The sequence below is a fragment of the Symphalangus syndactylus genome, chromosome 17, assembly GCF_028878055.3.
Source record: "Symphalangus syndactylus isolate Jambi chromosome 17, NHGRI_mSymSyn1-v2.1_pri, whole genome shotgun sequence".
Taxonomy (NCBI): domain Eukaryota; kingdom Metazoa; phylum Chordata; class Mammalia; order Primates; family Hylobatidae; genus Symphalangus; species Symphalangus syndactylus.
In genome coordinates, this window is record NC_072439.2 from 17,521,992 (window position 1) to 17,549,976 (window position 27,985).

General features: G+C 44.1%; 1 protein-coding gene across 13 annotated transcripts; it reads left to right on the top strand.

Annotated features, from left to right (window-relative positions):
* ZNF180 (zinc finger protein 180) lies at positions 1-27,153 on the top strand. 13 transcript variants are annotated; one of them, XM_063620930.1, is made up of 6 exons: positions 516-525; positions 3,340-3,433; positions 11,472-11,578; positions 16,820-16,894; positions 23,311-23,507; positions 24,648-27,153. In XM_063620930.1, the coding sequence occupies exon 6, from the start codon at positions 25,343-25,345 to the stop codon at positions 26,390-26,392; it is 1,050 nt and encodes a 349-aa protein (XP_063477000.1). In that variant the 5' UTR covers positions 516-525; positions 3,340-3,433; positions 11,472-11,578; positions 16,820-16,894; positions 23,311-23,507; positions 24,648-25,342; the 3' UTR covers positions 26,393-27,153. The 13 variants fall into 13 exon arrangements, with proteins under 13 accessions (XP_055103101.2, XP_055103098.1, XP_055103100.2 ...); XM_063620927.1 differs by having other exon boundaries at positions 23,381-23,507; XM_055247126.2 differs by lacking the exon at positions 11,472-11,578 and having other exon boundaries at positions 1-525; positions 23,381-23,507.
* Positions 27,154-27,985: the final 832 nt, after the last annotated feature.

Below are 27,985 nucleotides of genomic sequence, written 5' to 3' on the forward strand. Positions count from 1 at the left end.
GTGCTTCCCCTAGACCTGCACATGCACAGGTGCGGCGCCCCGCCAGGCCCAGGACCGAACGTCCACTTAGCTTCTGCCAGGTCCTCCGGCCCGCTTCCTCGGAGGAGCCGGAACCCTGCCCACTCACCGCCCGCGCCGCGGAGGCTTCTGGGAATTGTAGTTCTGGCTCTCCGAGCCCAAGTGCACTTCCGGGTTCGGCCACAAGCGCAGCCATTGTCCCGCGCGCGGACGCTTGCTGTCGGCCGAGCAGCTCGGCCCTTTAGAGTTAACCCCCAGCAGCCTTGCGAATGCTGACTAGGAGAGGGGACCGAACTAGCTTAACCCGAGTCGGCCGTGTTGCAGAATCGGGCAGTGGGTTGCTTAACCCGAGTTCGTCCTGCCGCAGAGCCGTGCCAGGCACTGAGGCGGTGACAGGCCCAGCCTGGGCTGCGGGCCAGCGGACGCCCAGGTTGGTAGGGGCGTGGGGCAGCGCTTGGTGTCCGATGCGCGCATGCGCAGGGTCTACGCGGGAACCTGGAAGCGGTGGTGAGTGTAGTGGGGAGACCTGGTATCTGTGCGGGTGGCGCTTTAGCCTCGGGTCATCGGGGTTGATGGGGTTACTGATACAGCTGTATATTCCGCGACTGTCCTCTGCGTGCATGCGCGGGTGCTTGGTCAGGTGGTGCTCTTGTCTGGGGCCTGAGGATGCCCAGGTTGCTGGAACACAGGGCACATGCATTGATGTAAGGGGACATCTTGAGAACTCCCCTCCTCCAATGCCAGGCTTATTTAGTGGAGGCCTGAGGATGGCCGGTTTGATGGAGTGCTGCATTGCAGATTGTGGTTTCTGGAGAAGAGGGGCTGTGCCACTGTCCCTTTGCTCTTGATCAGGTATTTGGGTAGGAAGCAAAAGGTTGTAGGTAAGATTCCGTGCAGGTGGCTCTGGGCTCCTGGAGCAGACAACGCGCTTCTCCAAGGTCTGGGGGCGCTGTGGTTGGTGGAGAGACCAGATTGGAGTTGCAGATTCTTGTCCCAGAAGAGGCAGTGTTGCTAGTGAACCCTTGGTGGGAATCACCCATGGGCAGCAAACTCCCAGGCTGAAGGAGGGTATCAGGGCCTAGAAACAGGTTCTGGGCAGAGGGTCCCCTGCACGTCCTGGGGGTGTCTGAATGGAAAACAGAACCTTGAACTGATAGTAGGGACCTGTGTAGGATAGTGTAGAGCTCTAGGGCATTCAAGATGGGCAGAGACTCCGGGTTGGAGATACAGAATTTGAGTCCAGGAAGGACAGAGCTGCAACAGCTGCCATCAAATTGGTAGCTGGGGAGGAAGCAGTATGTTGCCAGCATCGTTATGAAGCAGGTGTTGCTGAGACCTTTACTTGGGTACGCTATTTGCAGGCGTGAGAATGTGCAGGTTAGTAGAGGGACAGAGTCTGTGTTGCAGATTTAGTCCTGGGAAGAGCTGACTGCACGACACCCAGGCCCTCATGTTTGGGCAAGAGAAGGCCAAAGGGCCGAGTTCCCATTGAGCTGCTGTATCGTGGGCTTGAGAACCCCCACGCTGGCGAGTGCCCAAGTCCTGGGGCTGATTGTGGAGCTGTATGCTCAAGCTACTGTTTAGTTGTTGTAGTGTCCTGGCTGCAGGAAAATAGTGGGGCAGTTGACCCCAGAATCCACACAGAGGCTGTGGGTGCCTGAGATGTCCCGGGCAGGTTGAGACACAGGGTGAGGGATGTAGATTCTTGTCTCAGGAGCAGGGTGTGCCCCCAGACTGGCAGAGGAGCCAGGTCCTGGATGCAGATTGTGAGCACGAACCTGCTCTGTGGCTGTGTCAGTAGGAGGAGGGAGCCTAGGTGGGTGGCCCATGTGCAGTGGCTGTGGAATAGAGGCCTGGGGGCTCCAGCTGGGATCTGGTCTTAGGAGGCACGGGGCTGCTCCAGCAGCACTCTGCACATTTGCTGGCATTTGGGCATGGGCAGTCCTAGGACCCTGGTTCTGCCTGAGGATGCCCAGGTGTGTGGAGGGAGCAGTTGCAGGGGGGCGGGACTGTGTCAGGCACCTCTTATGCACACACCGGTGTTTGGTTGGGAAACAGGAGGCCGGAGATGAGTTTTAGACAGAGGGTGCTGGGGTCTTTGTGTGATTGGAACCCTGATCACAGCCTGATGGTGCCCAGGTTGGTGGAGAGACAGGATCTTCTTGAGCCACAGGTGCCCTGAAAGATGTTTGGTCAGAATCTGGGCAGGTGTGGCTCAAGCAGGGAGCTGTGGAGTAAGGTGGAGGAAACAGTTTGGGTGCAATTTCAGGAAACAGCTGCATTGTGAACCTACACTATGCTGCGTGAGAATATGGTGGGAGCAGGGGAGAGAGTAAGTAGGAGAGATGGGGTGCAGGGAGTGGGATGCCTAGGGTAGGATTTGCCAGGGGCCGCTCTAGCCTTGGATCCCAAAACACCTAGTTGGTACAGAGGCACCTGAGCTTCTGAGACATGTATTTAGAACCTAGGTAGGGCTGCTTTTGTCTGGCTTGTGCTGTTGTCTGTTGGAGGCCCCCAGTCCTGTGCGGGCCTTGTTGTAGTTTCAGGCCTGAGTAAACCCAAGTTGGTGGAGGGACTGGTTTAGAGCTACAAATTCAGGGCCTAGGAAGGTGTTAGGGTGGGAATCTGGCTGGCGCTGTTCAAGTAGGAGCCAGTGGACCCCAGAAGTGTGGAGGGAACAGGATGTTGGTACAGCTGAGCTCTGTGCATATATGCTTGGCTACTTGAGCAGGAAGTAGGTGGCCCTCTGCGCTGGGTTGCTGGAGGGACAGGCCTGGCTGATGGAAGGGTAGCATCAGTCTTAGTTGTTGAATCAGTTCCTGGGAGCAGTGGAGCTGTGTCACCAGCTTCATGCAGTTAGGCAGTGAGTGTGATTCTGGCCCTAGGAAGAAGTGCTGGTTTGGGGCTGTAGCTTGAGGTTGGTAGGGGTAGGATGGGGTGAACACCAGGGGGTCCTCGATATGCCTGGTATTTGTGGGGATCCCAGGGCCCAGTGGAATAGGAGAGGGATGGACTGGTGCTGCAGACTTTGGTGGTGGGCAGAAGGCCATGTTGGGCATAAGCTGGGCTTGCAGGTAGATGGTCCATGGGCCCAAGATAGTCGAGGAACCAGGTTGGAGCTGCAGAAACTTGGCCTGGGAGAGGGACTAAGGGACTCTCAGTACATACACAGGTATTTGGGCAGGAAGCTGGCAGGAACCTCCAGAAGTGTATTTGCTATGGGAATGCATCCTGCATCCTGGGAGCAGGAGCTAATGGGGGTGGTGGGCCAGCAGTTCCAGCAGACCTGCGTCTTCATGCTGTACTTGGGGCTTCTCTCAGTGCAGCTCAGGACCTCAGCACCGTGCTGTGCCTGGAGGAGAGCATGCAAGAGCAGGATGAGAAGCCCCCAGAGCCCCCGAGGGCCTGTGCACAGGTGAGTGGAGCCACCTTTCCCAGAGAGACCCAGAGCTTGGGTCTGTCTGCAGCCTGACCCTCTGGGCTTGGGAGGCTGTGGCTCCTCCCTGACTCTCTTTGCAGCCTTTTAGGGGATTTGGGGCCCTCATGGCCATCAGGCTTCTAACACTTACTATATATTTTATGAATCTCCCTGCTAGTTGCCTCACCTTTTTAGCCCAGATAACTCTTTCTGGAAGGAATTTGGCATCCTGAATCAAAAGCCCTTAAAATACTGATTCCGTTTTGGCCAGCAATTCACAGCTTTTTTTGAGAATGAACAATTGGAAATATACTAAATGTGCGATGCAAGAGGATAGTTGAATGAATTACGATAAGACCATGAAATAGAATACACTGTAGCCATTGAAACTGATATGATAATGCAAATTTAATGACAGAAAAACTTATTTATTACCTATGTTAAGTAAATCGCACTTAGAAATCATCACCTTTTAAAAAGGCATACAGTTTTTGGGTATATAGAAAATATGTTAGAAGACTGTAAATATAGAAATCAGTTAACAAACATTATCTGTAGTTACTTTATAAGTGACTTTGTTTTATCATTTATTTATCTGTATTTTCTTTTTCTTTTCTTTCTTCTTTTTTTTTTTTTTTTTTTTTTTTTGAGGCAGGGTCTTGCTCTCTCGTCCAGGTTGGAGTGCAGTGACACAATCCTAGCTCACTGCAGCCTCAAACTCCTGGGCTCAAGCCATCCTCCTGCTTCAGCCTCCTGAATAGCTGGGACTACAGGTGGGCACCACCAAGCCTGGCTAATATTTTTTTTGTGTGTATTTTAAAAATTTTTTGTAGAAATGATATCTCACTATGTTTTCCGGGCTGGTCTCGAACTCCTGGCTTCAAGCCATCCTCCCACCTCAACCTCCCAAAGTGCTAGGATTACAGATATAAGCTACCACACCTGGCTTGTATTTTCATATTTTTGTACAGTGCACTTTAAGGTAAAAATATTAACAATTCGCCAAGCACAGTGGTTCACACCTATAATCCCTTTTGGAGGCTGAGGTGGGAGGATTGCTTGAGGCCGGGAGTACAGGACCAGCCTGGGCAACATAGTGAGACCCTGTCTCTATAAAAATTTTTAAAAATTAGCCAGGATAGTGGTGCCCACCTATAGTCCCAGATACTTGGGTGGGTGAGGGGGGAGGATCGCCTGAGCCCAGGAGGTCTAGGATGTAGTAAGCTATGATTGTGTCACTGCACTCCAGCCTGGACAACAGAGTGAGACTCTGTCTCTAAAAAAAAAGTTACAATTTGGAACATTTCCTACCACAAATATTCTTTGAAAACTCTTAATTTCTTAAAACTGTTAAATTAGAGCTTCTCCTTTCTCTTCCTGAACAAGTCAGCCCTGAAACCATGAGGTGGGGCAGTGCTAGTGGGCACCTACAGTTGTCGGGGCTGCCTGCTGTGAAGAGAGTGTCCATGTGCAGGGTGTCTGTGACCAAGCAGGGCGAGGAGTGCATCTGCACAGGATGACATCCCAGCGTAGTCAGAGCCCAAGTGGAATGAAGAAGTCGCTTGTGCACGTGGGGCAGCCCAATGTGGGTGTCAGAGCCCAAGTGAGTGAGGCCAGTGTCCATATATGGAGATCTGGTGTGGGGTGACGGGGTCAGAGCAGGTGAGCAAGGCATCCAGAGAGGGGGTGCTTCATTGGGGGCAGTTGGAGCCCAAGTGCAGTGAGTAGGTGTCCATGGTAGATGGGGTGTTGGAGCCAGAGTGGGGTGAGATGTGCACCTGTGTTGGGGGTCAGGTGCAGCCTGGTGTGGCATGACAGCATGAGCATGTTGAGGGCATCATGCATGAGGGTGGCCTGCAGGGGTTTCAGAGCCCAGCAGCATGTGGAGGGTACCGACACAGTGGGGTGGCCTGACATGGGCTGTCCAAGTCCAAGTGGCAGAGGACTGAGTCTGAGAGATGGGGCAGCCTAGCCCGGGGAGTCAAAGCCTAAGCAGGGTGAGGAGGTCCCCTTGGCAGAGCCCAGGGCAGAGCATCCATAGGGAGAGGGCGTCATTGTGGAAATGGGAGAGGAGCTACCTACAGGGGCTAAATCAGATAAGTAAGTGTATATAATAAGGGACTGGAGCCAGGTGCCTTGCCGTCAACTCAGGGAGGTACAGATATGGCAAGAAAGAACATTTGAGTGGACTCTGGTGTGCAGTGGGAACTGGAGGTTTTATTTTGGGCTCATGGTTTTCAGTACACATTAATCTAGAAATATATAGAGATGTGTGCCTGTATCTGTGTGGGTATGTGTGCACACAGATTCCCTGTCTGTCCATGGAGGGCTGGGAGCAGTGACATCCTAATACCACTACGCATACCTAGTGCCCACATTTCACCTTCTAAATATGTTACAGGTTTTATGGGTTTATTGTTAATGGCTTTTCATTGTTAAATTTTTTTGCTGTTACAAATAGCATTGATATAAATGTTTTGTATGGGATTCCATGGATACATGTGCAATTGTTTTAGAAAGAGTTAAGCAAATATAAGTTTACATTTATATCTTAATCAAAACTACAGGTAAAATGTGTGGGTTTTTGTTATTTTGTTGTTGTTTTTTAAGAGACAGGGTCTCACTCTGTCACCCAGTCTGGAGTACATGGCACACCAACATAGATCACTGCAGCCTGGAATTTCTGCGCTCAAGTGATCCTCCCACCTCAACCTCCTGAGTATTTGGGACTACAGGTGCACACCACCATGCCCAGCTAATTTTTTTATTTTTTTTGTAGAGACAGGGTCTCGCTGTGTTGCTCAGGCTGGTCGTGAACTCCTGGGATCACGCCATCCTCCCACCTTGGCCTCCCAAAGTGCCGGGATTACAGGGTGAGCCGCAGTGCCTGGCTGGTAGGACGTGTTTTGATGTGGCCATTGGTGTTCTAATTTAAGCGAGGCACTAGGTGTTTGCTGGGACTCTTAATGGTCCTTTTACCATTTTCTTTTTTGTGAGCTGAATTAGAAGTCTGTTCATTATATGACTTTGGTCACATATTTATTGACTGCCTAACCAGTGTAAGGCCCTGTGCAAAGCATTGTGGGGAAAGATGAGGCAGACAGCACTGCCCTGCACGACTTAGTTCTCACAACCAGAAATGTGCTTCTTATACTTTCCAAGGCTACACAGGGAAAGCAAAAACGTCCTCTTTGTTGTATTAGTTATCTGTTATTACATACCCCAAAATTTTGCATCTTAAAATAGCCAGTGTTTATTTTGTCACACAATTTCTGAGGGTCAGGAATCCAGGTCAGCTTAACTGGTTGTTTCTGGTGCTCAGGGTCCCTGATGAGGTTGCAGGCAAGTTGTTGTCTGGGCTGCTGACTTCTGAAGGCTTGACTAGATGGGAGGATATTGTTGCAAACTCACTCAGATGGCTGTTGGCAAGAGGTGCTGTACACCAGAGAGGCCTCTTTCCAGGGCTCTTCACAGCATAGCAGTGGGTTTCTGCCAGAGCAGATGATCCCAGTGAGAGAGAGAGAGAGAGAGAGAGCAAGAGCACTTAGCTGCACACAGTCAAGATGAAGCCACAATGTCTTTTATCATCTGATTTCAGAAGTGACACACCATCACTTCTTCCATATTCTGTTGGTCACACAGACCCACCTTGGTACCATTGGGCAAGGACTACACAAAGGCATGAATACTAGGTAGTAAGGGTCTTTGGGCGCCATCTCAGAGTCTGGCTACCACGCTTCTCAACTCTGAATGTCCTCTAGTTAAGTTTAATTATTATCAGAAGATGAACAAGTACTTGATTTGGACCTGAAGGATATTAGAACCCTGGAAGGGAGAGAAAAATCAAGGGAGCCAAAGTCTTTGCTTTGAACGAAGGCCATGAGTCCAGTGAGCCAATCTAGGAAGAAACCATCTGGGTATTGGGGCATCACCTTAGAGATTTTAGTGGCTCATACACAGGGAAGTAGCAGCTGATCCAGCAAAGGCCTTGAGCCAACTCTGAACCCTACCTGCCTTCAGGGACTGAGACCAAAACTGCTGCCAAGTAGGTGGTAGAATCTCACCCATCCACTATCATTCTCAACATTCGAAGTTGTGCAGGTTGTTGGTGGCCCTATGTGGATGGTCTATTCTGTATATTTCAGGACAGTGAGAATTATTCATGGATGATAAGGTGGGGCCAGAGAGGGAATTTTCTTGTGCAGGAGGACTAAAGGGATCCTCTTGTCGGATGATTTCTGAGAAAATCAGGGAAGGGAACCTTCTTTCCAGTGCTGTAGTTTGTGAAGATTGGTTTTATGCCTTCTAGATTTGGTGATTAAGAAACCTCAGGGCCTCCCACATGGGCCCTGTGGACGCCATATCCCTTGAGCTGAAATGTGAGCTCCACCTTCCAGCTCCCAGGGCAGGAAGAGATGGAAACACACCAAGAAGTCTGCCTGTGTGACGCCTGTGTTTTCTAAATGTCGTCACAGATATAGAGGGTTTCCTGCCAGTAGACCCCCAAAGCAAAGCTCTGAGAATTGAGTCCAGTAATACTTCTGTGATTTGATTAGAAACTTCATTTTATTGCCCCAAGAATGCCTCAGATTGGGAAAGGAATATTTGGTCATCTCTATTTATAGGTGAGCAAATAGCCCTAGCCCCAGGTCTGATTTGACCACTGTCTCACTATGAAGTGGACAGGTCACTCCGTGATAGCTCTGCTTGTCTCTTTCCCCCTGCTTTGGGTCCCATGGGGTCCCACCTGTGTTACAGAAGGAACAGTTATTATCTCCTGCCCACAACCCTTTTCTCTGTGCAAGTCAACAGTCTAATTCCTGTTCCCATTTTGTAAAGTCTGCAAAGAAAAAGGGAAATGCTCCTTTATGACCTAGAGAGGTGACTGTTGAACAAGAGGGTAATTTAAAGATGCTCCAGAGCATACAGAAAGTAAAGGTTTTTAATTCTATTCCTATGTCCCAAACTCCGCACGTGTCTCTAGTCTTGTCAAATGCAGAGAACTTTTATTGTGCTCCTCCTCAATACTGAGGAGAATACAAAGATAAAAAATATGCAGTGCTTTCTAATATAGAACCCAGGACCCAGGGGAGAGGTATATAGAAATAGTAGTGATATGAAGAGAATAATTTTACTGGTATAGTAAAGGGCCAGCAAAGCTAAGAAGTCCTGAGAGAAGAAGAGTTGAAGCTTTCTGCTATCTAGGAATGCTTTACGGAGGAGATGGCATTTGATCTGGGCCTTGGGTGATTAGACAGACTTTGGTAAGACAATGGAAAGCAGAAGAGTTTGTGTCAGGCAATCAGTGGACTTAAATGAGCTTACTAAACCGTATTACCATTAATTTCTGCACTGGTGAAATAGACATATTACTCTTTTCTTCAAAAAAAAGTTTAGGCCAGGTAAAGTGGCTCACACCTGTAATCCCAGCACTTTGGGGGGCCAGCGTGGGAGGATCACTTGAGGCCAGGAGTTCAAGACCAGCCTGAGCAACATAGTGAGACTCCCACCTCTACAAAAAATAAAAACAAAAAAACTAGCCAGCTGTGGTGGCGTGCCTCTGTAGTCCCAGCTTCTTGGGAGGCTGAGGCAGTAGGATAGCTTGAGTCCAGGAGTTCAAGACTATAGTAGGCTATGATGGTGCCACTGCACTCCAGCTTAGGCAACAAAATGAGACCCTAGCTCTTAAAAAAAAAAAAAAAAAGTTTAGATGATTTTGTGAGATGGAAATTCTGTGTTGAAGTACTCTACGTATTACTAAAAATACTAGGCAAATGATAGATTACATTGACATTATCTGAAGGAAACTGAGGAAGCTAAGATGTAAATTCAGGAGATATTCCTAAAATGGTCAGTAATCCAAAGTGAGTAGGACCTAGGGAAGAAGTCAGGGTGTGTGGGTGTGCATGCATGCACGGGCTCACATGCATTTGTTGCAAGCTTGTTTCTGAGCATTTAGTTTGTAAGAGTAAGTTGGGAGCAGGTTCTGGATACTGACACTTTGAATTTTCTGCGAAGAAAAGGCACCTAACAAAGGTTTCCTCTAACCAAGGGAGGGGCTTGAGCTCAGCTTTGCTTTAGTGCCTCCAGGAACCCCAGGGACAAATGCAAAGTTACAGGTAGCACATTCCATGTCCCTTCTCCTAGTGGCTGTTTATAGTCAGCATACATTTATGAAGAGCCTACTATGTGTCAGTAGTGATCTAAGCACGGTGGAGCCATGGTAAACAGGACAGACAAGATCTCAGCTCTTATGAAACTCACTCTAGTGGAAGAGTTAAATAAAAAGCCAAAGGTAGAAGAATATATGTGATGTGAAGATAGGAAAGCAGGATAAAGTGATAGAGTTGACTGCTGGGGTCAGGGCAAGGAAGGACATTTCATCCAGAGTCTACCTTGAGGAAAGATGAGCTTTCTTTTGTTTTCTTGTGAAAACTTTTAAACAAAAAGGTGCTAAGAACAGTTTTCATTCAAGAGGAGGTGCAACCATATTCTCCAAATAAAATAGTTTCAGCAGTTATGGCAGATAGTAACATTTTGGAATTTTGTTTCTGCCAAGTACCTGCTGAGAAAAACATGAAGTTGTCCATTTCTTGGTATTATTTCTTAACTGATATTAGCTTTTTCTTTAAAAAAAAATTAACTGACAGAGTGTGATATTAGCTGAAGGAGTCTGTAATAACTTAAAATACAGGTTAGCGTTTACGAATTTTCCTTTCTTGAGTAACTTTTCTCATTTCCCAGGCATTTTTTAAGAAAAGATGTGTTTGTCACGGGTGTGTATCAGGAATGGAATTTTTCTTTCAGGCCAGATAAGATTGAATCTATTAACAGTTTGGGGTCAAAACTTGTGGCTCCCTTGTACCATCTGTAGTTTGGTTGTGGCTATTTTTTGGCATTGTGAGTTTTATTTTTGTTTTCTGGTATTTTGGGCTATTTTGTAATGTTTATGCAGCAATTTCAAGGCAGTTTAGGCCAGTTGTGGTGGCTCACGCCTGTAATCCCACTTTGGGAGGCTGAGGCGAGAGGATCGCTTAAGACCAGTAGTTTTTTTTGTATTGTCTTTTCTTTTCTCTTTTTCTGTCCTTCCTTCCTTCCTTCCTCTCTCCCTTCCTTCCTTCCTCCCTCCCTCCGTCCCTCCCTCCCTTCCTTCTCCTATTTCTTTCCTTTTTCCCTTCCCTTTCCTACCCTTTTTTTCCCTTCCCTTCCCTCTTTCTTTCCTGTCTTTCTTTCTTTCTTTCTTTCTTTCTTTCTTTCTTTCTTTCTTTCTTTCTTTCTTTCTTTCTTTTTCTTTCTTTCTTTCTCTTTCTTTTCTTTTTTCTTTCTTTTCCCTCTTTCTTTCCTCTTTCTTTCTTTCTTTTCTTTTCTTTCTCTTTCTTTTCTTTTTTCTTTCTTTCTTTTCCCTCTTTCTTTCCTGTCTTTCTCTCTTTCTTTCTTTCTTTTCCTCTTTCTTTCTTTCTCTCTTTCTCTCTCTCTTTCTTTCTTGTTCTCTTCTCTTCTTTTCTCTTCTTTTCTTTTCTTTCTTTTCTTTCAGGCAAGTTTATTTTAAAAAGTAGGCTGGGCATGGTGGCTCACGCCTCTAATCCCAGCACTTTGGGAGGCCAAGGTGGGCAGATCACAAGGTCAAGAGATCAAGACCATCCTGGCCAACATGGTGAAACCCCATCTCTACTAAAAATACAAAAATTAGCTGGGTGTGGTGATGTGCGCCTGTAGTCCCAGCTACTCAGGTGGCTGAGGCAGGAGGGTCACTTGAACCCAGGAGGCGGAGGTTGCAGTGAGCTGAGATCGCACCACTGCACACCAGCCTGCAGACAGCGCGAGACTGTGTCTCAAAACAAAAACAAAAACAAACACACAAAGAAGTAAAGGAAGAAGGAATGGCTACTCCATAGGCAGAGCAGCCCCAGGGGCTTCTGGTTGCCCATTTTTATGGTTATTTCTTGATTTTTGCTAAACAAGGGGTGGATTATTCATGAGTTTTCCAGGAATGGGGTGGGCAATTCCCAGAACTGAGGGTTCCTCTCCTTTTTAGACCATGTAGGGTAACTTCCTGACAAAACTGTCATGGCGCTGAGACCAGCAGTTTGAGACCAGTCTGGGCAACATGACAAGACCCTGTCTTCTACAAAAAATAAAAAGGTAGTGTAACTGTTGTAGTATGTGTGGTAGTAATGCAAGCAACACAACCTCTTGGCTTTCACATTGGGCCTTCTTTACATTGCAGCAGCTCTGGCTCTTTGATACTTATTGTGAACCTCACAACCTACCCAGTAAATATACAGTGGTGTTTTTAGGTTTGGAGAATCCTTTCCTACCTTTAAATACATTAATGCTAGCCATTTTTAATAACTATTCCTACTGTAATAGTAAAATATTTTCAGATAGATAAGGAGAAAAAATTGACAAACTTATACCTTGGCCTCTCAGCATCAAGTGATCCTCCCACCTTTGCCTCCCAAGTAGCTGGGACTGTAGGCATGTACCACCATGCCTGGCTTATTTATTTATTTATTTATTTATTTATTTATTTATTTATTATTTTTTGAGATGGAGTCTCACTCTGTCACCCAGGCTGGAGTGAAGTGGCACGGTCTCAGCTCACTGCAAACTCTGACTCCCGGGTTCAGATGATTCTTATGCCTTAGCTTCCCAAGTAGCTGGGACTACAGGTATACCGTACCTAGCTAATTTGTTTTTTTTTTGTATTTTTAGTAGAGATGGGGTTTTGCCATGTTGACCAGGCTGGTCTCGAACTCCTGAGCTCAGGCAATCTGCCCACCTTGGCCTCCCAAAGTGCTAGAATTACAGGTGTGAGCCACCATGCCCAGCCTATTTTATATATTTTGTATAGACAGGGGAGCCTCACTGTGTTGCAGAGGCTGGTCTCGAACTCCTGGGCTCAAGTGATCCTCCCACCTCTGCCTCCCAAAGCACTGTGATTACAGGTATGAGCTGCTACACCTGGCCACTTTAATTTTCTTTTAGTTTTTGATCCAATGGCTTCTAAAGAAATGAGTTGTCAAAAATTAGCAGTAGTTGCTTTTCAGTGTTTGATCTGAGGAGGAGCAAAGTATCCTTGAATGGGCTATCATTTTACAGACTGAATTATTATATCCTGTAGGAAAAAACCTGAGGACACTACAAAGGAATTGTGTTGTTTCAAGGTGATTTTTAAAGAGAGAAGCACCTTTCCTGGTTTCCAAATATTTAATTAAAATAAGTGCTTTTGAAAAACATGGAGGCAGCATTAAAAGAGAGACAGTGAACCTGCTCCTCAGTTCTACCCCTTCAAAAAATAACTCCTTTTAATGCTTTTGAGAACACCTTTCCGGATTTTTCCGTGCATATTTATATTTTATGGAAATCTATTCATCTTCTGTATAATGTTCTTAATTTTTTCACTCAGCAATATATTATAGACATCTTTCTATTATTTATATGTATCAGCACATGCAAATTTGTTTCTTCTTCTCTTGGCTGCTAAATAGTATTCAGTCATCTGAATAAAGCATAATTTATTTAACCAGGCACTTCCTAGTGGACATTTAATCTCCCTTCCCATCTTGCTATGATAATGTAACTTGCTAATGAGATTTCTTGTACATGCATCCTGATGTACTTTATGTTATTTCCTAAGGATAAGTGCTTACAACTAGACTTAATGGATGTTACATTACACTTTCAAAAATATTGCCTTTAAAAAAACAAAAATAAAAGAATGTACATAAAAATGGAATAAACTCTGTACATGAATTAATAATACTGTACCAAAATTTCAGTGTCCTGGTTTTGACAATGTACTGTGGTTATATATGATATTACCAGGGAAAGCTGAGTGTGGCTCTATTTTTGCTACTTCTTGTGAATCTTTAAGGATTTCAAAATAAAGCATTATTTGTAAATACAGATATTTAATATATAGCCAATACAGGAGGGTTGTATCAATTTATACTTCTTCTAAGAATATATGAAGCTCTTGGCCAGTGGGCTGCCAGAGCTGGAGTCATTAGCAACAGACTAATGACTGTGACTGTCACAAAAACACCCGATATGGTCAGGATGTTGGTTATGTACAGGGCTTGAGCAAATAAGTAAATATAAAGAGGAAAATGGGAGCCAGAGAAAGAAAGTATACATAAAGAAAGGAGAAAAGCTAGATAGAATAAAATGTGTTATTGAATTGTAATTGGAGGTATCCATGTGAACTTATGGTCTCTAATATCTACAGATAAGGATTCCCTACTTAATAAATGGTGCTGGGAAAACTGGCTAGCCATATGTAGAAAGCTGAAACTGGATCCCTTCCTTACACCTTATACAAAAATTAATTCAAGATGGATTAAAGACTTAAATGTTAGACCTAAAACCATTAAAATCCTACAAGAAAACCTAGGCAATACCATTCAGGACATAGCCGTGGGCAAGGACTTCATGTCTAAAACACCAAAAGCAATGGCAACAAAAGCCAAAATTGACAAATGGGATCTAATTAAACTAAAGAGCTTCTGCACAGCAAAAGAAACTACCAGAGTGAACAGGCAACCTACAGAATGGGAGAAAATTTTTGCGACCTACTCATCTGACAAAGGGCTAATATCCAGAATCTATAATGAACTCAAACAAATTTACAAGAAAAAAACAAACAACCCCATCAAAAAGTGGGCGAAGGACATGAACAGACACTTCTCAAAAGAAGACCTCTATGCAGCCAAAAAACACATGAAAAAATGCTCATCATCACTGGCCATCAGAGAAATGCAAATCAAAACCACAGTGAGATACCATCTCACACCAGTTAGAATGGCCATCATTAAAAAGTCAGGAAACAACAGGTGCTGGAGAGGATGTGGAGAAATAGGAACACTTTTACACTGTTGGTGGGACTGTAAATTCAACCATTGTGGAAGTCAGTGTGGCAATTCCTCAGGGATCTAGAACTAGAAATACCATTTGACCCAGCCATCCCATTACTGGGTATATACCCAAAGGACTATAAATCATGCTGCTATAAAGACACATGCATACGTATGTTTATTGCGGCACTATTCACAATAGCAAAGACTTGGAACTAACCCAAATGTCCAACAACGATAGACTGGATTAAGAAAATGTGGCACATATACACCATGGAATACTATGCAGCCATAAAAAATGATGAGTTTATGTCCTTTGTAGGGACATGGATGAAACTGGAAAATATCATTCTCAGTAAACTATCTCAAGGACAAAAAACCAAACACCGCATGTTCTCAGTCATAGGTGGGAATTGAACAATGAGAACTCATGGACACAGGAAGGGGAACATCACACTCCGGGGACTGTTGTGGGGTTGAGGGAGGGGGGAGGGATAGCATTAGGAGATATACCTAATGCTAAATGACGAGTTAATGGGTGCAGGAAATCAACATGGCACATGGATACATATGTAACAAACCTGCACATTGTGCACATGTACCCTAAAACCTAAAGTATAATAATAATAAAAAAAGAAATAGATGTTTGATTTTGACGTAAAGAGGTGAGCATCTGTTTGTATATTCACAGCAGTTTTTTCATAGTTGCATGTGCATTTTTCTTTGTTTTTCTGTTGAGGCTTTTACCGATTTGGAAGAAGTCTTAGTAGTATAGATTCTTAATGATCATGTGGCACCTTTTGCTAAGCTTTTTTTTTTTTTTTTGAGATGGAGTCTTGCTCTGTTGCCTAGGCTGGAGTACAGTGGCATGATCTTGGCTCACTGCAACCTCTGCCTCCTGTATTCAAGTGATTCTCCTGCCTCAGCCTCCCAAGTAGCTGGGACTACAAGTGTGCGTCACCATGCCCGGCTAGTTTTTGTATATTTAGTAGAGACGGGTTTCACCATGTTGGCCAGGCTAGTCTCAAACTCCTGACCTCAAGTGAACTCCCTGCCTCAGCCTTCCAAAGTGTTGGGATTACAGGTGTGAGCCACTACACCCGGCCTGCTAAACATCTTATGAAATTCATCTGTTGATCTTTTTCTTTATGATTCTGGCATTGGTCATTGTAGGGACCAGCTCCACAGGGTCGGTGAGTCTCTCCCTGTGTGCGGAGATGAGAGAGTGTAGAAATAAAGACACAAGACAAAGAGATAAAAGAAAAGGCAGCTGTGTGTGGGGGACCACTACCACCAAGTCATGGAGACCGGTAGTGGCCCCAAATGCCAGGCTGCACTGATATTTATTGGATACAAGACAAAGGGGCAGGATAAGGAGAGTGAGTCATCTCCAATGATAGGTAAGGCCACATGGGTCACGTGTCCACTGGACAGGGGGCCCTTCCGTGCCTGGCAGCTGAGGCAGAGAGAGAGAGAGGAGACAGAGAGAGAAACAACTTACACCATTATTAGAGACTTTTAGCACTTTCACTAATTTGCTACTGCTATCTAATAGAAGGCAGAGCCAGGTGTACAGGATGGAACATGAAGGCGGACTAGGAGCATGACCACTGAAGCACAGCATCACAGGGAGACGGTTAGGCCTCCGGATAACTGCAGGCAAGCCTGACTAATGTCAGGCCCTCTACAAGAGGTGGAGTAGAGTCTTCTCTAAACTCCCCCAGGGAAAGGGAGACTAGTAGTGGGTGTTTTTCCTTGACACTTACGCTACCGCTAGACCACGGTCCGCCTGGCAATGGGCGTCTTCCCAGACGCTGGCGTTACCGCTAAACCAAGGAGCCCTCTGGTGGCCCTGTCTGGGCATAACAGAAGGCTCGCACTCCTGTCTTCTGGTCACACCTCACTATGTCCCCTCAGCTCCTATCTCTGTATGGCCTGGTTTTTCCTATGTTATGATTATAGAGTGAGGATTATTATAATATTGGAATAAAGAGTAATTGCTATAAAGTAATGATTAATGATATTCATATATAATCATATCTAAGATCTATATCTGGTATAACTATTCTTGTTTTATATTTTGTTATACTGGAACAGCTCATGTCCTCAGTCTCTTGCCTTGGCACTTGGGTGGCTTGCCGCCCACAGGTCATGCTGTATTCCATTTTATTTGCTTATAATTTTGTGACCCAGGAATTTTGGCAGGTCCCACTGGACAGTTCTTAGTGTCTTAGTGCTCCTTAGTGTCTTGGATCACTCAGTCAGCTGCATTTAGCTGCAACTGGGCTGGCCCAGAAGACCCACAAGGCCCAGGTCTCTGTGGGCCTTGGTGCTCCTCCAGGTATCTCCTCTCTCTCTCCACATGGTTAGCTGAGCTTACTACTGGGAGGAAAGAGGAGAAGTATGTTGGGAGGGATGCATTAAAATAGGTGGTATGTCAAATCTTAGCCTACTGACAGGAGGAGATTTGAGCTGCCACTTAGCTCCCTGATTATTTTCCTTTTTCTCATCTGTTTTGCCGTTTCAGGATTCTTTCCTTCCTCAAGAGATTATCATCAAAGTTGAGGGAGAAGACACTGGGTCTCTGACCATCCCATCTAAGGTAGGCTGGGCAAGGCCTCTGTCTTTACACTGAGAAATGTGCGTGGCTGGGAAGTGAGTAGAAAGTGAGGAAATAGGCTGGGCGCGGTGGGTCATGCCTGTAATCCCAGCACTTTGGGAGGCTGAGGCAGGTGGATCATGAGGTGAGGAGATCGAGACCATCCTGGCTAACATGGTGAAACCCCGTCTCTACTAAAAAAATACAAAAAACATTAGCCAGGCATGGTGGTGGGTGCCTGTAGTCCCAGCTACTCAGGAGGCTGAGGCAGGAGAATGGCGTGAACCTGGGAGGTGGAGCTTGCAGTGAGCTGTATTTGTGCCACTGCACTCCAGCCTGGGTGACAGAGCGAGACTCCATTTCAAAAAAAAAGAAAGTGAGGAAATGGAGATAAGAGTGGACAACTTTTTCAAGAAGTTTGGTTATTGTGTGAAAGGTAGAAGAAAGTGAAAACTTCAAGGACTTTTGAGATTGAGAGTTTTTTTTAAAGGGATTTAAAAGATTCAATTCAGTTTAAATGATTATAGGAAGGAGTTAGTAGAGGAAAAAAAGTTATTCATCAGGTGACAAGAGAGAAACTATAAAGCAGAGTCCTTGGTTAGCACCAGAGAAATTAATTCAGAGGAGAAGGATTTATATAGGAACAGTGAGGTTGAGGGAATTATTTGAAAGATTGATTTTTCACTGTGAAAAATCAGATGAGCATGATCTATCACAAGGGTAGAGAAGGCTTAAAATAGCAATTTTGGATTATGAGAGGAAACAGGCTGCTCCAGTAAATGTGATAGGATTGCTGGTCAATCTGAAAGGTTCATTCAGAGATAGTGGCCATTAATTTATAGTACTCTATCCTGCTGCTTTTGTGGATTTTTCCCTGCAGTGGCAATTTGTAGCCTACTTTCCACAGATAGCAGATTGACATTCAAATTCATTTAGTTTTTGTAATTTGCCAGGTTCCACTTCCTATGGAGTGGACACTCCAAAGGTCAAGGGAATACTTGAAAGAGAATTTAAAAATATGTCAAGTAGAAAGATTGAAAAGAATGATCCATGGACCTTAAATTGAGTAATTAATACGGAAGGGATAAAGAGCCCACTAAGTAGAAATGAAAAAGAATATAGGCTGGTAGTGGTAATTGTAGACATTTCAGTAGCATAATGGCCCTGAACTTTCAAGGAACAAGAGTAAAGGGAGAAAATTGAGCCAGTACAGTGGAGCAATCTGACATTGTAGTGAAACGTGGGCAGTTTTGTATTTGTGAGTCAAAAGGTGGAGTGTTTTATGACAATTTCAAGGTCTGGGATGTCCCCCGAAGAGTGAGCTGATGAAGAGCAGCTTCAGGATATGAGACTTGGGTTAGCCATATGAATTGATGACTGAGAACACAGTCATCAATGTGCAAGCTTGAGGTTGTATCCCTCTACTACTAACCTTAGGCATATGTCTTAATTTCTCTGACTCCCTTGGTCTTCATAAGAAAAAAAATAGTACTGCTAATAGTGTTTTTTCACAGGAGCCCTGTGAGAATTAAATGAATAATCCATGTGACATGTTAGCACAATGCCTGACACCATGGTGGTGCTTCATGCAAACTCATAAGTGCTTCATTAAAGTCAGTTATTTTTATATTCTCATCAGCTGACTATACAAGTGGATGCTATAGACAATATGAGACAAGACAGTACAAGTTTTTTATTAGAGGATAAATCCCAAGTATGAATCTTCAGTGAATGGGGGTGGGAGTGGTGTTCAGGAGGTGGGTAGGACAGAGCTCCAAGAAGTGAGGTAAATGGCATGAGTTTCAGAGTAACTGGGAGGACATGCACTCCTTTGATGCTGAGATCTAGGATGGGAGAGTATGAGCCTTCTTAGCCTCTGAGGACTGAGGAGGAGGGAAGTTGTCAGCGGAAGTTTAAGTCTCTATTAACACAGGGATGTATAGGGAATGTTTGGTGAGGGATATTGGAACTACAGTATTTTATTATTATTATTATTTTGAGACAGGGTCTCACTCCAGTCATCCAGGCTGGAGTGCAGTGGTGTGGAGTGCAGTGGTGTGATCACGGCTCACTGCAGCCTTGACCTCCCAGGCTCAGGTGATTCTCCAAACCTCAGCCTCTAAGTAGCTGGGACTATAGGCATGCACCAGCATGCCTGGCTAACTTTTTGTGTTTTTAGTAGAGACAGGGTTTCACCATGTTGCCCAGGCTGGTCTTGAACTCCTGGGCTGAAATGATCCATCCACCTTGGTCTCCCAAAGTGCTGGGATTATAGGCATGAGCCACCACATCTGTCCTATTTTATTGTTATAAAAGATGAGTTTCAAGGGCAGTTGAAGATTTTGGGAAGGAGTTTTCAGGCATGAGGAATTTGGCAGAAGTGAGAAGAATAGAATAAGTGGGATAGAAGTCCAGAAAAGCTAGTATCTACACACTGAGGGGCCTTTTCAAATGGGTATGTGGTACAGCTTGTGAGATTCAGGTGAGGGGAGATGACTTAAATCAATTTGGGTGAGGGTTATTTTGATATCTTAGAATGTTTATTGATAGTGTACATTCACTTACTGAAATAATTTGTTAAATATAAATGTAATATCTACTATATATAAACACTATGCTAAGCATTGGAGTTACATTTGCAAACTGTAAATACCTTGTCCCTGCCTTCATGGATCATGGGCTAGTGACAGAGATCACCATTATGCAAATAATGGAACTTTGAGACTATATAGTTGGAAGTGGAGTGGGGGTGCTAATCTAGTTTAGTATTATCTGTTTGACAGGTGAACAAGCTTTATACTAAAGAGACCTATATTAAACAGAAAGGGAGAGTGTTTATTAAAAAGAAGCATGCATTACAGATTGAAAGACAATACCTTAAAGATTAATGTTAAATATAGGTGGCAGTTGGCAAGTTATTTTTTGAATTTCACGTTGGGCTAATCATGAAAACATTTGAGGTTTCAGTGAAATTTTTAGGCTCAAACTTAGAGGCATATACAGCAGTATTTTGCATGTGTTTTCATGGTATTCAGGACCCTGTATCCTATTCATAAACTGCAGCTCAAGAATGCCTGGTCTATTTAAAGAGCCTTTAGTGGCAAGAGGCATTTGACTTCCCCTTGCCTTTGCTGTGCCTGGGTAAGGACAGATCACCTTTAGCACTTCTTTTTTTTTTTCTTAAGTTCCTAGAAGTTTTCTTTTATTATTAATTTTTGCACACAAAACAATAAACGTTTTCTAAAAATACATACAAAAAGATGCGTATCAAACATATTAGGAAGGTTGCACATGGGAAGACGGGGAATAGAAATGGGGAGTGGGAATTCAAGAAAATAAATGAGAGAGGGACTTTATATGGATCAATGATAATAACTCAATCCTCTATTTGACAAAGAAGAAGGAGAAGGAAGAGGAAGAAAAAGAAAGTGGGATAAAGGATCAGAAAGGGAGGAAAATAGAAAAAATTAGAGTATGACTCCAGGGTAGACCTGTTTTGTTGTCACTGGGTTGGTTGGTTGGTTTGTCTGTTGTATTTTTCATATGTTTCGCCATGTTGGCCAGGCTGGTCTCGAACTCCGAGCCTGAAGTGATCAACTCGCCTCGGCCTCCCAGAGTGCTGGGACTACAGGCGTGAGCCACCATGTCCAGCCCCCATATTGCTTCTGGCCTCCGTGGTAGACCTCCCAGACGGGGCGGCCAGGCAGAGGCGCTCCTCACTTCTTCCCAGACGGGGCGGCCGGGCAGAGGCGCTCCTCACTTCTTCCCAGACGGGGCGGCCGGGCAGAGGCGCTCCTCACTTCTTCCCAGACGGGGCGGCCGGGCAGAGGCGCTCCTCACTTCTTCCCAGACGGGGCGGCCGGGCAGAGGTGCTCCTCACTTCTTCCCAGATGGGGCGGCCGGGCAGACGTGCTCCTCACTTCCCAGACGGGGCAGCCGGGCAGAGGCGCTCCTCACTTCCCAGACGATGGGTGGCCGGGCAGAGGCGCTCCTCACTTCCCAGACGATGGGTGGCCGGGCAGAGGCGCTCCTCACTTCCCAGACGATGGGTGGCCGGGCAGAGGCGCTCCTCACTTCCCAGATGGGGTGGCCGGGCAGAGGCGCTCCTCACTTCCCAGACGATGGGTGGCCGGGCAGAGGCGCTCCTCACTTCCCAGACGATGGGTGGCCGGGCAGAGGCGCTCCTCACTTCCCAGACGATGGGTGGCCGGGCAGAGGCGCTCCTCACTTCCCAGACGGGGCGGCCGGGCAGAGACGCTCCCCACCTCCCAGACGGGGCGGCGGCCGGGCAGGGGCTGCAATCCCAGCACCCTGGGAGGCCAAGGCAGGCGACTGGGAGGCGGAGGCTGCAGTGAGCCAAGACCACGCCACCGCACTCCAGCCCGGGCAACACCAAGCACCGAGTGAGCGAGACTCCGTCTGCAGTCCCAGCACCTCGGGAGGCCGAGGCGGGCAGAGCACTCGGGGTCAGGAGCTGGAGACCAGCCTGGCCAGCATGGCAAAACCACGCCTCCAGCCAAAGGAGAAAAAGCAGGCAGTGGTGGTGGCGCACGCCAGCAATCCCAGGCAGCCCGCAGGCAGGGGTAGGAGAATCATGAGAGCCGGAGGCAGGGAGTGTGCAGCGAGCTGACTAGATTCCAGCCTGGGCCACAGAGGGAAGAAAAGAAAAGAAAAGAAAAGAAAAGAGAGAGGGAGGGAAGGAAGGAAGGGAGGGAGGGAAGGAAGGAAGGGAGGGAGGGAGGGAGGGAGGGAAGGAAGGACTTCTTTTTTGGATTAAAATTCCTGCCCAGTTATCTTAAGCACAGGCCCTTTCCTGCTTAGAGGAGGCAGCCCAAGAGACCCCATTTATATGGCAGTAATAACAGTGAATGCCTCCTAAAAGGCTCTGCTATGCAGCTGGATATGGATAGAAACAGAACTGTTATTTGAAGACTGAGTGTTCAGAACAAAGGTCACTTTGGCTCTCAGTTAATCTTTCAGTATCCTGAGACCTACTAATCATAACAGTACAGGCTAAGCACACCTAATCCAAAAATCTGAAATTGTCCAAAATTTGAAGATTTTGGAGCCCCGACATAATGCCACAAGTAGAAAATTCTACACTTGACCTCATGTGACCAGTCACAGTCAAAACAGTCAAAACTGTTTCATACACAAACATTTTTTTTAAATTGCATAAAATTACCATTAGACTATATGTTGCAGGTGTACATGAAACATAAATGAATTTGTGTTTAGACTTGGATCCCATCTTCAAGGCATCTCATCATGTAAATGCAAATATTTCAAAATCTGAAATCCAAAATTCTTCCAGTCCGAAGTATTTTGGCTATGGGATACTCAGCCTGTAATTGCTGACCTTTGTTGTTTCATCAGTAAACTCTGATAGTGGCTTTTCATGGATCATCGTAATTATTCATTCAACCCAATGATTTAGGTATTATTAGGCCTAATAAATAGAAATGGAGTAAACTCACCACTAAAAGACAATTGGGTCCGATGTGGTGGCTCATCCCTGTAATTCCAGCACTGTGGGAGTCTGAGATGGGAAGATTCCTTGAATACAGGAGTCTGAGACCAGCCTAAGCAATATAATGAGGGTCTGTCTCTACAAAATTTTAAAAATTAGCCAGGCACGGTGATGCACACCTGTAGTCCCAGCTACTTGGGAGACTAGGTGGGAGGATCACTTGAGCCCAGAAGATGGAGGCTGCAGTGAGCCATGATTGTGCCACTGTACTCCAGCCTGGGCAACAGAGTGAGGCCCTGTCTCAAAAGAAAAAAAAGGACAGATTGTCAGATTAGATGTATTTCTTAAGCAGATATATGCCCTTTATAGGTGAGAAAGCCAAGTCTTTTTATCTTCTACATCCAGTGTTCTTCACCTATACATACTGCTTTTCATTGAGGTCCACATTTCATTTTCTGTCTCATGCATTAGCAAAGTACAGCCTGTGGCTGTTTTTGTAAATAAAGATCTATTGTAATGTAGCCACACCCATTTGTTTATATATTTTCTGTGGCTAATTTCTTGCTATAGCAGCAGAGTTCAGTAGTGTGATAGAGAGTGTATGGCTGGCAAAGTGTAAAATATTTACTGTCTGGCCTTTGACAGAAAAAAAATCAACCACCCCTGTTTCATTAGTTTCTTGGGAATTTGGAGGGAATTCCTAAGTGGGAATTCTATGTTCACCAGTGCAAAAGTCAGAATAAGCACCCTTTTTAAGGCAGACAAGATAAAATAGTTTATATCAGTCCTTATCTGGTGTTCCTCTTTGGAGTTGTAAAAACAGGTCTAGCATCCAAAACCCAAAGAGCTCACCCAGAGGGCACCTGTACATCTTTACTGGAATCTTTTGGGCACTGACAATTTCAGGACAACTCCCAGGTCACCAGATTTTCCTTTTTCCATCTGTCAGACTTTTCCTCCTCCATAAACTTTGGAAGGAAATGATGCCCAGCTGAGCAGGAATGTGTGTCCTTTTTTAGGAAGGAGTGAACTTCAAAATTGTGACTGTGGACTTCACACAGGAGGAACAGGGTACTTGGAACCCTGCTCAGAGGACCCTGGACAGAGATGTGATCCTGGAGAACGACAGAGACCTAGTCTCCTGGGGTAAGAATACACTCCTTTTTAATGAAGATCCATCTACTGAAATGATTTCACATTCCGATTGATTAAGAACTGTGAAATTCAGCAGCCAGAATGATTTTGGCTGCATATAGATTGTGTTTGTGCTCTTTATTCCCCAGTGAAGATTAATTTTAGTTTGTAGAGTAGAAACAGTGCAGATTCTTGGCCTTGAGATTTTCAGTCTTCATGTTCCTAAAGACCAAAGGCTGGGACTAGATTCTGCAGTAATTTTCTTTTGTCCCCAGCTTTGAACACTCAAATTCCTATATCTTTCCTTATCAGCTTTTTGAACCAGATACAATCTCCTAGTTGGAGCAAGGGAAAGAATATAAAAAGAATTTTCCAATACATGTGTTCAAGTGGGAACCAGACACATAGGGGTCATTACAGGTGTAGAAGGCTCATTTGAAAAAGTTCCCATAGAAGATGCCACATTTTTCTTCATTTCCCACCTCCTGGTGGACTGTATATATGACTGCTTTTTCCATATGTACTGTCTATTGCTTGACTTAGTAGCCACCCAGGCTACTAGGAGCAAACTTCTAGTCTCTCTCAGTTGGAATCACAGAAATTCATGGGGCTCTATTAGCTCCTAAGGTATTTAGGGAACTGGATAATAATGCCCCATTCCTTTTCTTTTGTTCACAAACGTAGTTTCCTCATGTCTAACTGACACAGAGTAGAGTATTTAGCAAATTTTAAGCCTTCAGAAATTCCTAGATATGTAGACACTAGTCTCTTAGTGAATACCTGTGTAGCACTAAAGAGTGGAAAAGACTCTCTATTCTTTACATATTGCAAAATTGGGTTGCAATTCTGTAGGTTCTATGTAGATGATCTTATTTTGGAATATGCAGGTATTTGACATCCAGAGTCTTATTTATTCAGGCTAAGATTAAACCAAGATTACAGTAGTTCCATTTTAATGCTCTGTTGTAATATTGGGCTGTGGTAATTCTGTACTTAATGCTTTATCTCACCCTTTTGCTTTTTCAACCTAGGTTATCGGTCAGTATTTGAAAACAAATCCATATATATTTTTCATACTTTCTTGTTAGCTTTATTCCATTTTTCCAGCTCTAATATTTTTTGGCTAAGATGTCTTATATTGCTTTCTTTCAGACTTGGCAACTGCAGTTGGAAAAAAAGATATAACTTCAAAGCAGAGGATTTTTGATGAAGAACTAGCTAATGGAGTGAAGATAGAAAGGTTTACAAGGGATGATCCTTGGTTATCTTCATGTGAAGAAGTTGGTGATTATAAAGACCAGTTGGAGAAGCAACAGGAAAAACAAGAGATACTTTTGCAGGAAGTGGCATTCACTCAAAGGAAAACAGTTATTCATGAGAGAGTCTGCAAAAGTGATGAACCTGGGGAGAAGAGTGGTCCGAATTCCAGTCTATTTTCATCCCCGATTATACCCATAAGAAACCATTTTCATAAACGTGTATCACATGCTAAAAAATGGCATCTTAATTCTGCTGTAAACAGTCATCAGAAGATTAATGAGAATGAGACACTATATGAAAATAATGAATGTGGAAAACCCCCTCAGAGCATTCACCTTATTCAGTTTACAAGAACTCAAACAAAAGATAAATCCTATGGATTTAGTGACAGTATTCAGTCTTTTTGCCATGGTACACCCCTACATATACATGAAAAAATCCATGGAGGAGGAAAAACCTTTGATTTTAAAGAATATGGGCAAGTTTTGAACCCCAACATATCCCATAATGAACAACAGAGAATTCCTTTTGAAGAGAGTCAATATAAATGTAGTAAAACCTCTCAGAGTTCCTCCCTTACTCAAAACATGAGAAATAATTCTGAAGAGAAACCTTTTGAATGTAATCAGTGTGGGAAATCCTTCAGCTGGAGCTCTCATCTTGTTGCACATCAGAGAACTCATACAGGGGAGAAACCTTATGAATGTAGTGAATGTGGAAAATCCTTCAGCCGGAGCTCCCACCTTGTTTCCCATCAGAGAACTCATACTGGAGAGAAGCCTTACAGGTGTAATCAATGTGGGAAATCCTTTAGCCAGAGTTATGTCCTTGTTGTGCATCAAAGAACTCATACTGGAGAGAGACCTTATGAATGCAATCAATGTGGAAAATCATTCAGGCAGAGCTATAAACTTATTGCACATCAAAGAACACATACCGGAGAGAAGCCCTATGAATGTAATCAATGTGGGAAATCATTTATCCAGAGCTATAAACTTATTGCACATCAAAGAATTCATACCGGAGAAAAACCCTATGAATGCAATCAGTGTGGGAAATCCTTTAGTCAAAGTTATAAACTTGTTGCTCATCAGAGAACTCACACAGGAGAAAAACCCTTTGAATGTAATCAGTGTGGGAAATCCTTCAGCTGGAGCTCTCAGCTTGTTGCACATCAAAGAACTCACACTGGAGAGAAACCGTATGAATGTAGTGAATGTGGAAAATCTTTTAACCGCAGTTCTCACCTTGTTATGCATCAGAGAATTCACACTGGGGAAAAACCGTATGAATGTAATCAGTGTGGGAAATCCTTCAGCCAGAGTTATGTTCTTGTTGTACATCAGAGAACTCATACTGGAGAAAAGCCCTATGAATGCAGTCAATGTGGGAAGTCCTTCAGACAGAGTTCATGCCTTACCCAACATCAGAGAACTCATACTGGAGAGAAACCGTTCGAATGTAATCAGTGTGGAAAAACATTTAGTTTGAGTGCTCGACTTATTGTGCATCAAAGAACTCATACTGGAGAGAAACCCTTTACATGTATTCAGTGTGGAAAAGCTTTCATTAATAGCTATAAACTTATTAGGCATCAGGCAACTCATACTGAAGAGAAACTCTATGAATGTAACTAGTTTGTAAATCCCCTGGGATTTATTCCTTTTTATTTCATTCTTTTAAAAAATGTATTTTAAGGTAGTACATGTAGTGGGAAGAACTACTATAAAAACTATATATGCGGGAAAACTTCCAGTCCTCTGTTAATTATGTGTCTGAAATTTGTTCTGGAAAAGAAAGGGGGAAAATCTATGAATGACCTCTCAACCTAGCAATTCCATATACAACATTAAGATTCTTAGGACATATTCCTATGAAAATAATAAATACTGGCACTTTTCCTTGCAGAAAGCACTCAGACCTGAATCAGAGAATATCACATGGCAAAGCCAACTGCCAGTGTGTTAGACCTCTTTTTCAATAAAGAGTAAATGGAATGCTAACACTAGTGGGCTTATTGAGAAAATTGAAAGGTTGCTGTAGTGTTTAGAACGTAGGCTGGAAAACCATATTTTAGTGCATCATTTTACTACATGATCTTCCAATTAGATAGCTTGTAATCTGTTCCTTACAGTACTGGCTGTTGTTACATGTGAAGATTTTGTAAATTTTAGGAAAGTGTCTATGATATATAATGAAAAATATGGGAAAGGAATATAGAAGTAATATTCACTTCTATAACCATTCTGATAAAATATTTGTGTATGGATTAGAATAGAAAGGGATTATGGATGTATCTATTCAATTTCTTGGTTTATGTTGGGCCTTCATTTTTGGAATGTATGCTGTTATGCTATGATAAATGATATAATGAGTAAAAATTATTCAAAAACAAAAACGAAATACAAAGATTTCCTTCTTTGACTATTTAGGAAAGACTAAGCAACCAAATAGCAAAGATCCCTCAGGATAATGAGGTTTATGTTTGGAATAGCATGAGCAGATTACTACTTAGGACATAGATTCCTAGGAACGTTCCTCATTGAAAATAAAATAGATTCCTGGAAATAGGTAACTAGAAATTTTGGCCAGAAATGGTTTCATATGAAGAACTGAGAATGCGTGGGAAGTATAGAGGGCAAGTGGGCTTATTTTCATATATGCAAAGCAATATTAAGGAACTCTATTTTCATGTTTTTGTTCTTCCTCTCATGTAGTATTGTCTCTTTCCTCTGGGATATGTTCCCTGATGTCAGAGTCCTCTGAATAGAAGGGTGCTTCCCTGGCTCAGTGCTGAGCATCTAAATTATGCTTGCAAGAATGCTTTCATGAGTTTTAGTTACTCTTTGATATTTAAGATTTGATTAACTTGTCTTTCTGACCTTTCCCTTGAATCATGAATTTGAATCCTGTGGATTACCATATATTGAAGCCTCTGATCCCAGAAAGGCAATAAGCTGAAAGTTGAACTGAGAGACCAGATAATAGAGGTTGATCTTGGGAAAGGAAAGAAAACTTAAAGGGTAACTGATGGGGTTATCCTTAGCAAAATTCTATCCCTATGAGATGGCCCTAAGTGGAGCCATCTCTATGAGGATTAATCCAGAGATTGTTGCACACCTGGCAGTGTTAGGTCTGGGAAAACAGTTGCTGATGTTTTCATGGAGTGTGAAATACTGAAAGCTGCAGGCATCCCTTGGGGACCACTGACCCACACTTTGAAGAACCCT